Source organism: Perna viridis, chromosome 12, assembly GCF_037379345.1.
Source record: "Perna viridis isolate PV_CMFRI_1.1 ecotype Kerala chromosome 12, ASM3737934v1, whole genome shotgun sequence".
Taxonomy (NCBI): Eukaryota; Metazoa; Mollusca; class Bivalvia; order Mytilida; family Mytilidae; genus Perna; species Perna viridis.
In genome coordinates, this window is record NC_142456.1 from 19,463,367 (window position 1) to 19,478,679 (window position 15,313).

Consider the following 15,313-nt stretch of genomic DNA (forward strand, 5'->3'; position numbering starts at 1 on the left):
CGTTGGACTTAAGAATGGATATATAGAATACAGGTAATAATGAGTGTTTTTTTTATCTTTCCTGAATGAACTTCCAGATTTTTGTGAACTTTACTCGGGTGTATTCTTTTACTTGAAAATTGACTGTCTGAGTGGTCTTGTGAAAGTATATTGACCTTGAAAGCTGGAGTTCTTGGGTACAGGCTGTATTTAGTCTGTATTTAAGCGATAGAGCAATGACCGGTTGGCTAGAGTCAAAATAATATGTTCGAAAGGGGTGATGGGCGTATTTGTTGGCTGTTCCTTCCATAAGCTAGCACACATCCAGTTTACCATATTAGACCAGTACAAAGCCAGGTTCTGTTGGATAGATCAAACGTTACTTGTCCTGAAATGGATGAAAAATATGCCATGGATCATAAAACTATAATCAATTAATTAATGTTTCTCGAAGAAATCATAGCCAACTTACTTATTTTGAATTTTTTGTTTGAATTTAAGCATTTCTTTTAAAGTTTTAAAATACTTTAGATTAAAAAACAACAACTATGCAATGATTTATTTATCTAGGATTTTCAACTGACCCAGTAATGTTCAGATATTGTCCATTCTTTTTGTTACTGTATTTTATATTTGAGAAATTAAAATAACAAGGTAGGACGATGGTGTAATAATGTATGGTTAAATAAATTCAGGGTGATTAATCGGGTTTATCCAGTATAGGTTTGAGTAATAAATAAGATGTCAGGTAAGAAATTATACTGAATCAAAGTTCGATCCTTTCTCCATATTGAAATCAAATCAAATGGTTGTTCCCTAAGAACATGTATTGCATTCCTTACAATAGAAACTATTGTTTTCCTTGTATTTAGCTATTATCTTGGAAGTGGACCAGCTGTGATAAGGTCATTACAAAAGGTCAACGATGGATACGGGCACACCATTGAAATCACCAGGTATCTGAGGGGAGGTTACTTTTCAATCTTTTGTCAAGGAAATTGTTTACCTCTAAATTTATTTTGAATAATTGAAAGAATAAAAAGTATTCAAAGGTAAAATTACACATCTAAGGCACATTAGGAATAGAAAAACTAAAACAAGGTTAACTAGAAGTTTCAAGTATGATTTATGGTTCAGGTTTCAAAAGAAAAAAATCATACAAGGGTGCACAAATGATAACGTACGGCCAAATATTTTTACTAGGGGTGAATTATACCAGTAGGTATTACATGATTACTGTTTACTGGATCATGAGTATCATGGTTATGTTAAAATTTTGAATTCATGTTCATGATTCTGACAAATACATTTTTACAGATTACAGATTAGGCCGTAAAGGGACATAAAAGATTGATAACCTAGACGATATGGTTGTAGATGGAACATTACAGGGTTGAATGTTGGTAGTAATTTGTATATAGGTAAGCTTGAACTAGTTTTGAATGGAATTTTTACATGGATCTGTTAGCTGATTATAAAAGGTCTTGGTTTTTTGCTTTTTTTATTTTCTTGTATGAACATATTTTAATCTCATTGCTAAGGTTTAACAAGTGTGAGTTTATTTAAAATAATAATAATAAAAAATGTGTATGTTCTGCTTTTCTAGTCATTGTCTTGGTTCTCGAAGACAACGAAAGAAAATCAGATTTAATCAAAACTTGGAAAAACTAAGTTTAATTAGGCAATGTTCAATATGATGACTTGCATGTTTGTACATGGCAACCTTCAAAGTCATTGCTTATGGAAGGGACACACCCAAAATTTTTTTTTTTGCCAGAGGTATGACAAATTCTCATAGTTTATTGAACACACGTTTTGGTTGTTCTTTTTTCGTAGATAAGTACATCTTCATCTTTGTAAATCCTTTTTTGCTATGTAGATTTTTTTAAATAGTGATATATATTTAGTAATCTGTGCATTTTTATATCTCATTTATTATCAACTAGGTGATGTATTTTATTTACTTTATATAAATCCAGTTTTATTATATACTGGTATCTCGATTTTTATACAAAGGTATAGATGCAATTAATTTGGCTAACATCATCAATCACAAAACGTAACCAACAAAATTCTTCCATATTTCAAGGGCAAATCAATACCGATTATTTCATATTCCTATACTTCACCCATTGCATCCAAACTTTTCAATTATAAAAGGCAGAAACACAAGATTGAAGACTTTAAGGCTAAACGACCTAACTCTTTTTGCAAAAAACTCTCCATTCAAATATTGTCTTTCTGGTCACGTGGTTTCGGGATATTCAACCATCATCGAAAACGAATCTATGTGTAATATCCTTTCTAAAGATCCCGAGTACCTTGAACCACGGTCAATGAATTGGAATATAACTTTAAAGTTCTTATGGTTGCAGTGGAGGACTACGCAAGAAAAAGGATCAAATGAGAACAGGAAGACATCGATTCTCCGTCAGAGTGGATAAAGGCCGTGGGGTCTTTAATTTTTAAACGAATGAAAGTTTTAGGCAGGCCAATGAGTTTTCAAAGACACCGATGCAGCAAAAACATTGTTTTCTATACATGACAGAAATGTTGTCTTACCGCCTTACCAACAGACAAAGTCCAGAATAACAACGTGTTACAGTCAATGTTTATTATCAGAGGTAGACGTAGAAAATAAAAGCAGTTACTAGGCATATACTGCCACTACGCTCTCAAAAGAAGAGATAGTGGATGACCATAAATCTGTAATACCCTCTTTTGGTCTCTTTACCAAAGATGATGATTGTGATTTACCGTCTATGTACTGGATTCCTAAAAATCCACAAGAATCCATACAAACAACGTTACATAGCTTGATCTACAAAATGTTACATCAAACCTCTTCCAAAACTTTTAACGTGTATACCCACAGCTGTCAAAGAGGGTCTCCAGTCTTACCACAGCACTTGTTATTTCCGTAGTAGTATTAATTCAATGTGAATCCTGAAAAATTCGAAAGATCCTTTGGAGACACTCAATTCACGATTATTATCAGAATATAATAGCATTAAGACCCATGATTTTTCAAAACTGCATACTTCTATTCCTCATACGCAGTTAAAATCCCAACTCAAAAACATTATACATCGTTGTTTCTCAAAAAAAAGATGAAACACCTAGATATAATTATATAATTCTTTGTAGAGATTCGTCATACTTTGTAAGAAACAATGTAAATCATTTCCCAAATATATGCCATAATTATAATGCCAACTAAATAAGGCTATGGTCAGGGACGAATCTTAGTTTTGACTGTAATTAAATAGAAATTAAATAATAAGAGTTGTCTTTAATTTTTGACAAAGATACGCTCGCATAAACAACTTTGTGGATAAACAATCCTTAAATACTTCCTTTGATCTAGCCATCTATGAAGTAACGCCACCTTCCATAAATCGTGCGACTTTATTTTTTGTTATCAATCTTAAACTATCTTATTGTTTAGGGTTCAGATGACTTATATCAACTTTCGTCCATTCACTCGAACGTGACGTTATATGAGAAACTCGGCGAATATTTTTGAAAAAGCAAAGGCTTTCAGTGCGCCTGGTACACGCTCCAATTTTTAGTGATTGCTCATTTACTTTTGTTTAATTCTGTTCGCTTTTATTTCGGATATTATCTCGTGGTTTGTTGTCTTTGTCCCATTTCGTTGTTCATTCGGAATCCCTGAATTATGTCTTTTTGGATACCTTTCAAATCCAGGTTCTCTTTACCTCCCTTTATAATTAAGACAAACATTAACTTTTTGCAAAAATTAAAATTGGGGATTAAGGTGAAATGGAACAATGTGAATGTGTGTAAAGTTTGATTAGTAGTATAGATTGACTTTCAGTTTATACATATTAAAAAGCACAGTTCTTTGTAGTATTTAAAATGAAATGTATGATCACAATTTTGTTTAACATCATACAATCTTTGAAGTTTTACAATATTCACAATAATAAAAACCGCAAGTGGTCCTTTGATTATAGAAGTTTTGATCTGCCTCTATTGCTTGATATTGTTATAACATGAAAAATGGTTATAATTATCATATACAATGAGCTGCGGCTAATTAGATAAATGCACTTTCAAAATGATATCTGAATCCAAAATAAACTTTTCAAATCTATGTGGCTTTTGCACAATATCTGGTAATTTTTACGTCTACTTACATTCCAACATTATCTATTTTTGCTGTTCATCAATGCATAACATCGAAACGTCCTTGCATAATGAAGCCAAAATGTATTAATTTTGCTTCATTGGGGGAAAACGCTTTATATCATTACATTTTCTTTGCTTGAGACTGTACTTTTCACATACATTGACAACTTAAGGAGGTAGACCAAGGGTAAGATAACTCTTGAAAGCATCAGCTGTATCATAACGACTTAAATAAAATGGTAGATTTGAGAGAAGCATGTGGTCCATATGTCCAGATCGAAAAACCCCACCCCAAACATCACAAGACATCTGCGTACTTGCGGCATGTTCTGACATAACGTATGAGTTGTGATGAAAATTTCATACGCAGGTGATATGAGGGAAATTGGACAATACTGAATGAAAAGTCATCGCGTTTGTCATATACTTTGGTCAATAGTTTCCTTTACCATTGATCTCTAAATATAGGTATTATATGAGGCTGACTTCACAATGTTTGTTGTATAATTTATTTTAAGTTCTTTGGGTACATGCGATGTATAACATCCCCGAAACGTGGATTGTTACGAGACAATGCGTCCTCTATATAGCGGGAACTGAGATCAAAGGATTTAGCTAACGGATGTTGCTTCCTTTGGACATGCGACGAACGTAGAATGTCTTGAATGACTGTTTTAATCTATGGAGATTTATCTTTGTCCCAGTAGAATTTACATAAGTCATCTAACTGCATCTATCTTGGAAATCGATGAAATGGTCAAAGTTTTTTTGGTAAGAGTCCTAAACTCTACTCTGTTTTGCCTGATTTTACCGAGGGTTGATGTTATTGCCGAGTGTCTACTTAATTGGAACTGCATTTAATCGCACGTTCTAACATGTATCATTGATTTTCAACCAAAGTTACCCCCATTATTATTATATTTACCCTCTAACATTACTTGAAATCTTGCATCCTTCTCGGACTTCCCAACAGAAAACCCTTTCAGACACTTGGATAACTAATCATGAACATTTTGTCTGTAGAAACAATTTAATAGCAATCATAGAAAATATTGAATCATTTTAAAATCTCAATGAATTCATGTACAAATGTACAGTTAAATGTGGGCCCCTTTGGACTTTAAAATTGGTTTAGTTTAGACAGATATTTGTCTTACCAAAATACATTTAAATTGATAGAAATAATTCATCGTATCTAAACAGAGGCGCATACTATCTTGTTTGTGTATCATCTTCCCCTGGTTTATTTTATAATGGCATCTGACGATACCAATACACACTGTCTGAAGTTTGATAAGATTTAGATAAGATATTCACTATTGCTGAAACTGGACATACTACAGATGGATAGAAATAAATTCTTGTTTTGTCTTTTATGTAGCTGCATTCAAGGGTACAGTATCACACAGACGCCTATAGATAATGGTAAGACTACAACAGGTGGTAAGTTATTATTTTATTATCGGAAATAAAGTTGTTAAAATAAAAATGTATCTATGTATATCGATCCCGCCATTATCCTAAAGCATGTTATCGAACGTTGATCTGAATTCATCTTGAAGTGGCATAGCAGACCCACAAGAATATCATAATACGGTTGACTATATAGAAAATACTGGAAATTACTCGAGCTCGCCGCCTTTTTCATAATTTCTTGATCTGCTAATGAACGGAATTAATTTTGTTACACATGTATTGACATAAAAATAATAGATTAATGTACTGTTCCATTAAAAATTGTACAACGATATGGACATGATTTGATATTATATGTTAACAGATTCATAAGATTTAAACGTTTTCTAAACATGTGGTGTTCATTCATTGCTATATTGGTAGACACATCTATTCAGTTACATTGTTTTAATATCAATATTAATCTTAATCTTAACAGGTGTACATAGCAGTGGTCAGACAAACTTAAGACAAATAGCCATTAATGTCATTACGATTTGCAATGGTTCTGCAGAGAGTAATAAATCTGGTTATTTGCTTTATCTTGAAATTTTGAACTTTAGCTAAACACAACATTCCTCTTTCCTTGTATTTTTGATTACACTAAATGATTCATAAGGCTAGGTTAATAAAAATAGACATTTTCACACGAATTTAACCTTACCCTTGCACTGATCATTGATAAAAATGTTAAACGAATCTACGAATACATAAATGAAAACTTTACAGTCAATAAATGAAAATGAATGAAACACAGTTCGTTGTTACTGAACTTAAGACATTACAATGTCATTAAAACGTTCTGGCAATTTGATTGTATGTTTCGGCCTTGATTCATAGTCATTTGAGTTTTCTTTCTCATCATCTATTTCTCCATCAAACGATTTTAAGTGTCTACTATTCCATTCCCAATTACTACCTTTCCTCGTAAGCTCACGTAACGGCCCAGGTACAGTCAAGAAATTCGACATACACGGCCAAAATAATTCACTAGTACAAGAAAACTTCTTACTTCGGACGCGTTGCTTGGATTACTCGCACTTGTAAATGCTTCGACTTTCGACTCTTCAGGACTGATACCTTCCTCTGACAAAACATATCCCATGAATGTCATTTTATCCATGTCGAATCTAAATTTCTCCTTCTTCAACTTAAATTCTTTCCGACTTAAACGTTCGAAAACATTTCTCAGTCTCTCGTGCGCCTGTTTTGTTGTAGCAGACACAATTATATCATCCGAAATGTTTCGTTTATCATCATATCCATCTAATGCCAATCTGATAGAATGCTGAAACATTTTCGGCGCAAACGATATTCCAAAACTTCAACTTTTTGTATCGGAATAATCCAACATGTATTCAACAGTAGTAATATCTCTCGCTTCAGGCTCTAATTCAACTTGATGAAAACCTAACTTCAAATTAAGTTTCGAAAACATTCAACTCCTGTAATATTTCATCAACTGTACTTTAATTTTTCATTTGCTCTTCTCATATCAACACAGATTATAATATCCGAACGTTTTGGAACAACGACTAAAGGTGACACCCACTCGGTCGGACCGTATACACGTTCAATTACATCAAGTGTTCTCTAATTCACTTATTTTTTTTACGCGGATTCCCTTGAATTATAATGTAACCGTCTTGCAGATTGCACTACCGGTTTCACACATTAATCAACATGTATTTTCAATTGATAATTGTTTTCACTTCACTAATCAAGAGAATGTATTTTGACAAAATTTCACTTTTCGTACTGACCATATCAACATTTGCTCCAATGAACAAATTTCTAAATCAATTGCGGTTTGGCGACCAAGAAGTGGAGTTTAATTTCCATCAATTATCATGAAATCAGCTCTCACGCTTTCATTTGATTCTTCACACATAATATCAACATTAATTTTCCTTTCCTTTGTGACGGCTTGTATGAACTAAATGCGAAAACTGTCTTATCAGCTCTGATTTCACGAACATTTTTCGGATTTAATTTATTTCAAATTTCACTATTATTAATTATATTATAAGTTGCGCCAAAATCAATTAAAAATGGAACGGTAACTTTTCCAATGTTCAATGTTTTTTTCATTCTCGAGTGAACGATCCAACCAAAATCTGTACTCCTAGGAATCGGAACTATCCTTTATGTATCGCACTTTGAATCTGTCTATTGAAGGTCCTTGCTAGTAGCTTCCTTCGGCTTATAACTTCTGACTTCTACATTTCTTCGCATAATGTCCAATCTTTCCAAATTTGTGACATTTCTTGTCCATTGCGTCCCTATTTACCACATCTATAACATTCAAAGTTAACTTTCGATCAGACATCTGGTGTCTTCAAATTATGCTGACTGTTGTACTCTGCTTCACTAGCTTTTGCAATATCTCGAAACTTCTCTGATGTAATATCTCTTTCCCACAAAAGTCTTCCGTAACTTTGATGACTAGCATTGGTCAACAACTTGATATCCGATTGCACCATTCCGTATTTAGGCTACGAAATTACAGGTTTTGGTCAAACTTTTGAGACGAGTCACATAAGAATCAATTTATTCACCTGGGTTTTGTTTACATTTTCGGACTAAATGTTTCTCGAGTGCGTCGTTCTTTCTTGGTAGGAAATATTCATCAATTGTTTGTAATAGTATTGTCAGATGTGTCTACTATGTCTGTAAACGTTTCGGAAATATCCTGAGCATCTTGACCAACTAGATGTAAAAGCAAAACTCGTTGCTGTCAACTGTCTGTTACACCAATAGCTATCATGTAGTATTCGAAACCTTTCTTCCATTTCGTCCACCTTTGCGATATCGGCGATTGTTAACCATCACAGTTATATGCTTGTACTGTCAGTAAATCTAACAATTTTGCCATGACTTCATACGGTCATCATCCAAACAAAATATCCATACTGTATCTTTCTGGTTCGGAACCATTGAACTACATATTTAACAACATCTCTCGTCGCCAAATTGTAGCATTCATGCTCGGAGCATTCATTTAGAGATGGAAGCATGGTTTTAATATGAAAAATCTAAAACTAATCTAAAACTTTATAACAGGTGTACGTAACAGTGGTCAGACAGACTTAAGACAAAGACAAAATGTCATTACGATATGCAATGGTTTTGCAGAAAGTAATAAATCTAGTAATTGAACTTAAAGTAAACACTACATACAACATCATCGGTATATCAAAAAGATGATAGGATGGTTTGGAATAGTTTTTTTGCTACGGAGAAAGAATCTCTGCTAAGAACTACGTATTTGTAACTGGGTGTCCAATTTTTCTAAGAGTCACAATGCTTTTGAATGATCACACGGAATAGTAGTTTTCGATGCTGTTATATTCCGATAGTAATAAAATACCATTGAGTTTCCTGAGTATCTTTCGAACAGTTCAGGATCCACATGAACACTACAGTTGCGATCACTTCCAACCTCTCTTAAGTTCTGCCAGAACCTGTCAGGTGAGCCTGACAGGGTCTGACTGAGGCTGTCCTGGGTCAGGACACATTTTGCTCTATTCCCTGACAGATCCTGACAGAAACTGTCCTTGGTCGTGACAACGAAAATACGAAAAGCTGTTCTAAACTGTCATACTCCTGGACAGTTCCTGACATTAAATCTTTCTATTCTATGTGACGTAATGTAGAACAGGAAGTCTGCGATTAATAAATGACACTCTGTGACTAATGTAAATTAGCTAACCAGAATCTTGATTTTAAAATTTACATTGAATTTTCAATTATATATAGAGAGCTCGTCGTGATCATCATCCCACAATCACTCGACCGTTGTTCATGTTCCAATTTTCGTCGATCACGGTCCAGTCACTGATCATCGTTCAAAAATTATCATTGTAGTTTTCATATATATTTTTGTTTTACATTCTGTCATACACCTGTGATATTAATTAAATCGCATAATTTAATTATAAAATTAAAGGTCTATGTTTCTGTTCTAAGTGTTAAAGTCGTAACAGATAAATTTCAGATGTTGGAGAATTCTCACGAAGTTCGAGATTGACAAAGGACTTTTTGAGTGAAAGCTACTTTTAATATTATAAGGGTCACAAATCATTCTCAAAAATGTTAAAATTGAAAATTTTGCATTAAATGGGTGACTGATACCTAAGTATTTCAGTCAAAATTCTTCCAAATGCACTTTTAGCAACGAATATGAGTGATAACACTTCCATTTTCCCTACATAGTCTTAAATGTAGAAAATATAGAAACTGAAAATGTAAGTTTCATATTTGTGACTGTGACACCATTATTTCTGTTAAAATTCTGCAAAAAGTATGAGTGCAGGCAGTTTTATTTTTCATGAGGGTCTAAAACTATTGGCTAAAATGCTGATTTTTTTCAATACAACTATCATGTAGGTGACTGCGACTCATATATTTCTGTCAAAATTCTACAAAAATGTCACTTTCCAGCATAAATATGAGTGCGCACATTTTTAATTCGCTTGATGGTATAAAATTATTGACTAAAATGCAACTTATTTTAATATAACTATCATAAAGTGGCTCTGACACATTAATTTGAGTCTAAATTCTTTAAAATGTCATATTCTTGCAAAATGTATGAGTGCGAGCACTTTTGATTTCCATGAGAGCCTATAATTATTGACTAAAATGCTATTTTTTTTTTGGATAATATAACTACCATGTGGGTGACTGCGACAAATATATTTCGGTCAAAATTCTTCAAAATGTCCTATTCTTTCAAATTGTATGAGTGTGAAGACTTTAAAGTTCCATAAAGGTCTAAACTTTCTGTATAAACTGTTTAAAAATGTCAATATATATATTGGTATAATCTGTATCATACCGGTGTCTAGATCTGCAACTAAAAAGAATTCAGAATTAGAACAGTTCCTGACAGGATGGTATCAGGACCCATTACAAAGTATGACAGAGCTTGTCCGAACTCCTGACAGACCCTGACAAGGTGTGTCGCGTGTCATAACAGTTTCTGACAGTTTAGAGCTGTTCTATGACAGGAAATCCTGACAGGATCGAAGAGAAGTTAGACGTGATCGCAACCGTAAGTCATCAATTTATCTTGATGTTCGAGAAGCATCCAGGTGCGTTTTATAATGTTGTTTATCTAGATGTTTCCTTGATACAAATTTAGAGTTCAACTTTGTGTTTTATTTGTCTGCTGAGAAGATATATATAATGCTGAAACAGGAACTTTAGATAATGTCTTCACCATTCAGCATTTCATGCAAATATTAAAATGTGTTTAAAGTTAAGGAAATGTGCCGATAGTCAATGATGCTAAGGGTAATATCCCAGGGACCTTGTGGCATTTGGTGCGCATGGCATTCTATTTTCACTGGTTCTCAAAGCCTCGTTATTCAAAGCATATTTAGCGTATATAAAAAGACTGTTTCTATTTATACGTATATTTACGCTTTACCTACAGTGGTAGTTTAACATGCTGAACAAGATAATGCAACAATAAAAACGGAACGAAATTTTACCCCTTAATATTGCGACCGATTTACTTACCATGATTTTAAAGTAATTCGATGACAATGAAATTTGGTTTTTCAAAGGGTTTGACTTGCCATGTATAAATATTGAGGTTTCCGAACGATCCAAATGTCCATGTTGCCACGGCGACCTATTTCAAATTTTCTTCTTGGATGAAATTTGGCATTTAAGTGTGAAAATGGCAAGCCGAATCCGAATTTCGAATACACAAAATGCAATATTATTTCCAAAATGCACTTTTAACATAAAAATTATGTAATACATTTTGTACATGAATCAGTCAATAAGAGAACAAAATCCGATCGGAGGTAAAACTAATCAAACGGGTCTACATATATCGTATTGACTTCAATAAAAGTCCATTTTTGATAAAAAAATTGAACGTTTGGTCCTCCAAAATTATATGGACCAAAACGCAGCTGAACCTCTTGTTCAATGAATTTCCATGGGCGACACAACGGTCCATATATAATTTTATTCAAAGTATCACAAACTATTTGCTATTTGAGCAATCAAAATGCATTCACAGTATATTTACGGTCACTGACTATATATAACATTTTGGCTTCGCCAACTTTCCCACCCTTACATGAACTTAGCGTCACTATCGGGGGAAGAAATATAGTAAACAAGTTATATAAAAATTGAACCTGATTTAAAAATGATTAGGGTTGCAATAAGGACAATAACAGTAAATTGAATAGAATTAAAGGTTGTAAGGAAATAAAATGTTAAAAATATACTATTTGTACATATATGCACATGGTTCCGACAAATTCAAGAAAACTGCTTAAGAAACAGAAACATCTCTTTTATTATAATTTTATCATAGTTACTCTTTAACATGTTTTATTACAGCTGGTGTACCATCAACACCTATCAATTTTAGGGCTGATGGATATAGATCTGATGCCATCAATCTGATATGGGAGAAACCAGAGCAACCAAATGGGGAGATAACTAAGTATAAATTGACGTACTACATGACTGACGAAACACAAGAACATAAAATTGAGGTTTGTTTGATAGGTATTAAACATATAAGCAATACACCTAACTTCATCTCTCTAAATCTTTAAGAATTTGTTTCAACATTCCATCCGCTTTGGTGATCTCGAAGAAACAAAAAATAAAATGGGATTTTAGTGGTATTGACCGAATATTCGTTTGCTTAATCTTAAAGTTTCTTTCGTTTTACCCACATTGAATAGACTGCACACATTGTATTCTAATCCGTTTATTTGCAACGAGTCTTTTGTGACAAATTTTGTTTTCATTTGTCAGAGAATTGTTGGTGACCAGTATGTCGCATGTTTCGCGTTTCTTTCGAAGTCGAATATACCATCCAGTGGTAGAACTTTTAAAAAAATTATCTATGTATCTGATTTATATATGTAATTCTATTTATTTGACAGTTTGGCATGTAATTTGTATATACGGTCGGATATTTTGTAGAGCAATGATACTATCAAAAAAGCTTAAATAACAGGTGCATTTTCAGCCTTTGTTTTGGAAAATTTTAACAATTTTTACACGAGTTATTACAGAAAATTTAGTTCCTGTTAGGGTCTTTTTAAATTTTTACCAGCAAGGGGGAGGGGTTCTCATATCTGAAGGGAAATTAGTTTTATTTACGTAGATATTAATGGAATCAATTTTTATGTAGAAAATGACCATGGGGGTGGGGTGAGGGATTTTTTTTTTTCATGAAGAAAATAAGAAAGGGGGATCACATTGTGTGTGTGTAGAACATTATTAGGGGCCATTTGTCATACATAATAGTATCTCCACCCTTCGGTTGTTTTCTAGACGTCTTGAAAAATATTTGAGGCAAAAACAACCAAATTGTGGAAAATAATGTGTCACTCATTTCCTATTTATTTTAAAACTGAATGGTACTTTAATATAGTTTACTAGATACCCTATAGGCATATACTACTCTGGTTAATCGATTTATCTCATGGCTCCGTACTAGATATCAAATAAAATTTTCAAGGCAAGAAATTTTGTCTTTTTTCAGCTGACTAATCCATGTAATATTGGACACACCATACAAGGTCTCAAGACATTCACAGAATACAACATCAGTGTACTAGCTGTCAACAAGAATGGAGAAGGAGAAAGTTCAGATGAAATTACAGTTAGAACATTATCAGACCTGCCGAGTGATGTTCCTCAAAATGTTACTATAAAGGTTGTGAGCAATACAGTAAGTTATCAGTTTTTAAAAATAAGAGTGCAGCCGTAGCAAGAATAGAACTCATAAGAATCTAGTATTTTTACTTACTTTATATGCTTCCAAGTTATCAATTTATATGCTCCATAATCTCTTAACGTGTTGCGACCTGTTACATAAGATCATGTCCTGTTTTCCCTGATTTATTTGCTCTGAAAATGTTATTTTTAGCTCATGAAAGCACAATTTTTTCCACTATTGGTGATGTAACTATATTTGTGGGAACCACTGGGATCTTTACACAATTATGTTATAACATTAGGGACATACCATAAGCCAAGGTCCCTTTGTTTGCTGACATATAATCATTATCATGAGCCAGCATATGCATTATTTCGAAGGAAGGTATAAATACGGAGCAAGTTCGCTGAAGATGGCAGATTGCATTTGGCTGCAGGGCTGTCAACATCATTTGAAATATAAGGAAACAGCCATGGGAAGGACTTAATGCTGTAAGAAACTATCATTAATGCAATGTCCCACCACACCGATAGTGTCGTTTGACGTTTTACAATATCATACGATATTTTCCGCCAATATAGGAGCACCAACGGAGGAATTTAATAGGAATCTGACTTCGAAATAACTGAAATACAAGCATTATTTATGGCAGATAAGAAATTAGAAGGGAATTTAGGATGGATGGTTAATATATTTTAGGATTTTTTTTTTATGTGGAAAAGGAACTAGGAACTATTAACTTTATTTGGTGAATATTAGTACCAGTGCTGTTCAAAAGCTTTTAGTAAATTACAATTGGACTAGGATGAGGCAACATAACAAGTCACACAATGCGTACATTTTATTAAAGACACAAAACCGCTATCACCAAGTGTCAATATCGTTATATATCCTGCTTAATAGAAAACGCATTTATTATAATGAATTTATCGTTCATTTTTAAATGGTTTATTCTACATGCATATGCCTACAGCATACACAGAAATGTAATGTCTTAAACCAAGAGCCATCTTATCCAACGGACCACTGGCCATACCTGTTACAATATCAATAGAGATGATCAATCATGTTTTCACATATGTGATTTTTGTCAATATAAAACATTTTAATTCTGATTTGCTTGTAGAGGTTGATCTTGAGATGGGAGCCACCACCAGAGGAGAGCAGAAATGGGATCATAACTGGATACATAATACAATACAATGCACATAAGGATGTCGGGGGTAGAAATATTACCACCGATGGCAACCACCGAATATATACTCTTACAGACTTGGCGACAGAAACCCTGTACCAAGTCAAGATTGCAGCCTTTAATGTGAATGGCACTGGACCATACACCAACAAACTGGAGGCTACCACATTCAGACATGGTTTTGACGGTCAGTATTATACTTCTCGGCTATGGAGTCTGACATTTTGTTCTTCTGTCTAGATCTGATTTAATTACTACGAGAAGGTCTGTCATATTATTTTCCATTTAATTCGAAATTAGTTGAATGGTCTTTATCGTTATCAAACATGATTTAATCTAATTTTATTACCCTCGTTAAAATTAAACATTCTTGAAATCAACTCTTATTTTTCTTTTCCTTTTTCTCATTCGAAAGTTGTCAAAAGCATTTTAGTCATTTGTTCTTTTTCATTTTTGTTTCAAGACAAGATCATTGAATTGTTGATCTTTATCGTTTTTCACCAATTTCATTTAAAATATGAAAAATAAATGTGTCGTTCTTTTTTTCTGATTTCATAACCTTGTTTGAATTAATTTCTATAATATTACTTTACATAAACAAATAATTATTAAAGAGTAATTAAGGGAACCCAGATTTTTGCGGAAATCAAAATAATGTAATCCAGGAACAAAGACCAGACTTTGAAAACAGTCACACACAACGTGACGACTTTTCAATCCGTGTTGTCAACTTTCCTTTCATCTGTGTCAATATCCCTTCAGCATCTGCGTATAGAGTTTTTTTGCATCGCGCTAGACTTCCAATTAGGCTTCTGGAACAGGGT

At 33.4% G+C, this 15,313-nt stretch overlaps 1 protein-coding gene across 3 annotated transcripts in view; it reads left to right on the forward strand.

Annotated features, from left to right (window-relative positions):
* Window positions 1–5,370: 5,370 nt before the first annotated feature.
* LOC148601591 (basement membrane-specific heparan sulfate proteoglycan core protein-like) overlaps window positions 5,371–15,313 on the forward strand; it is a 48,303-nt gene continuing 38,360 nt past the window's right edge. For all 3 annotated transcript variants that reach the window (XM_088555460.1, XM_088555462.1, XM_088555461.1), the window contains exons 1-4: window positions 5,371–5,556; window positions 11,956–12,113; window positions 13,118–13,306; window positions 14,421–14,676. In XM_088555460.1, the coding sequence (XP_088411586.1) occupies window positions 5,475–5,556; window positions 11,956–12,113; window positions 13,118–13,306; window positions 14,421–14,676 (685 nt within the window). In that variant the 5' untranslated portion in view covers window positions 5,371–5,474. The remainder of the gene's footprint in view (window positions 5,557–11,955; window positions 12,114–13,117; window positions 13,307–14,420; window positions 14,677–15,313) is intronic.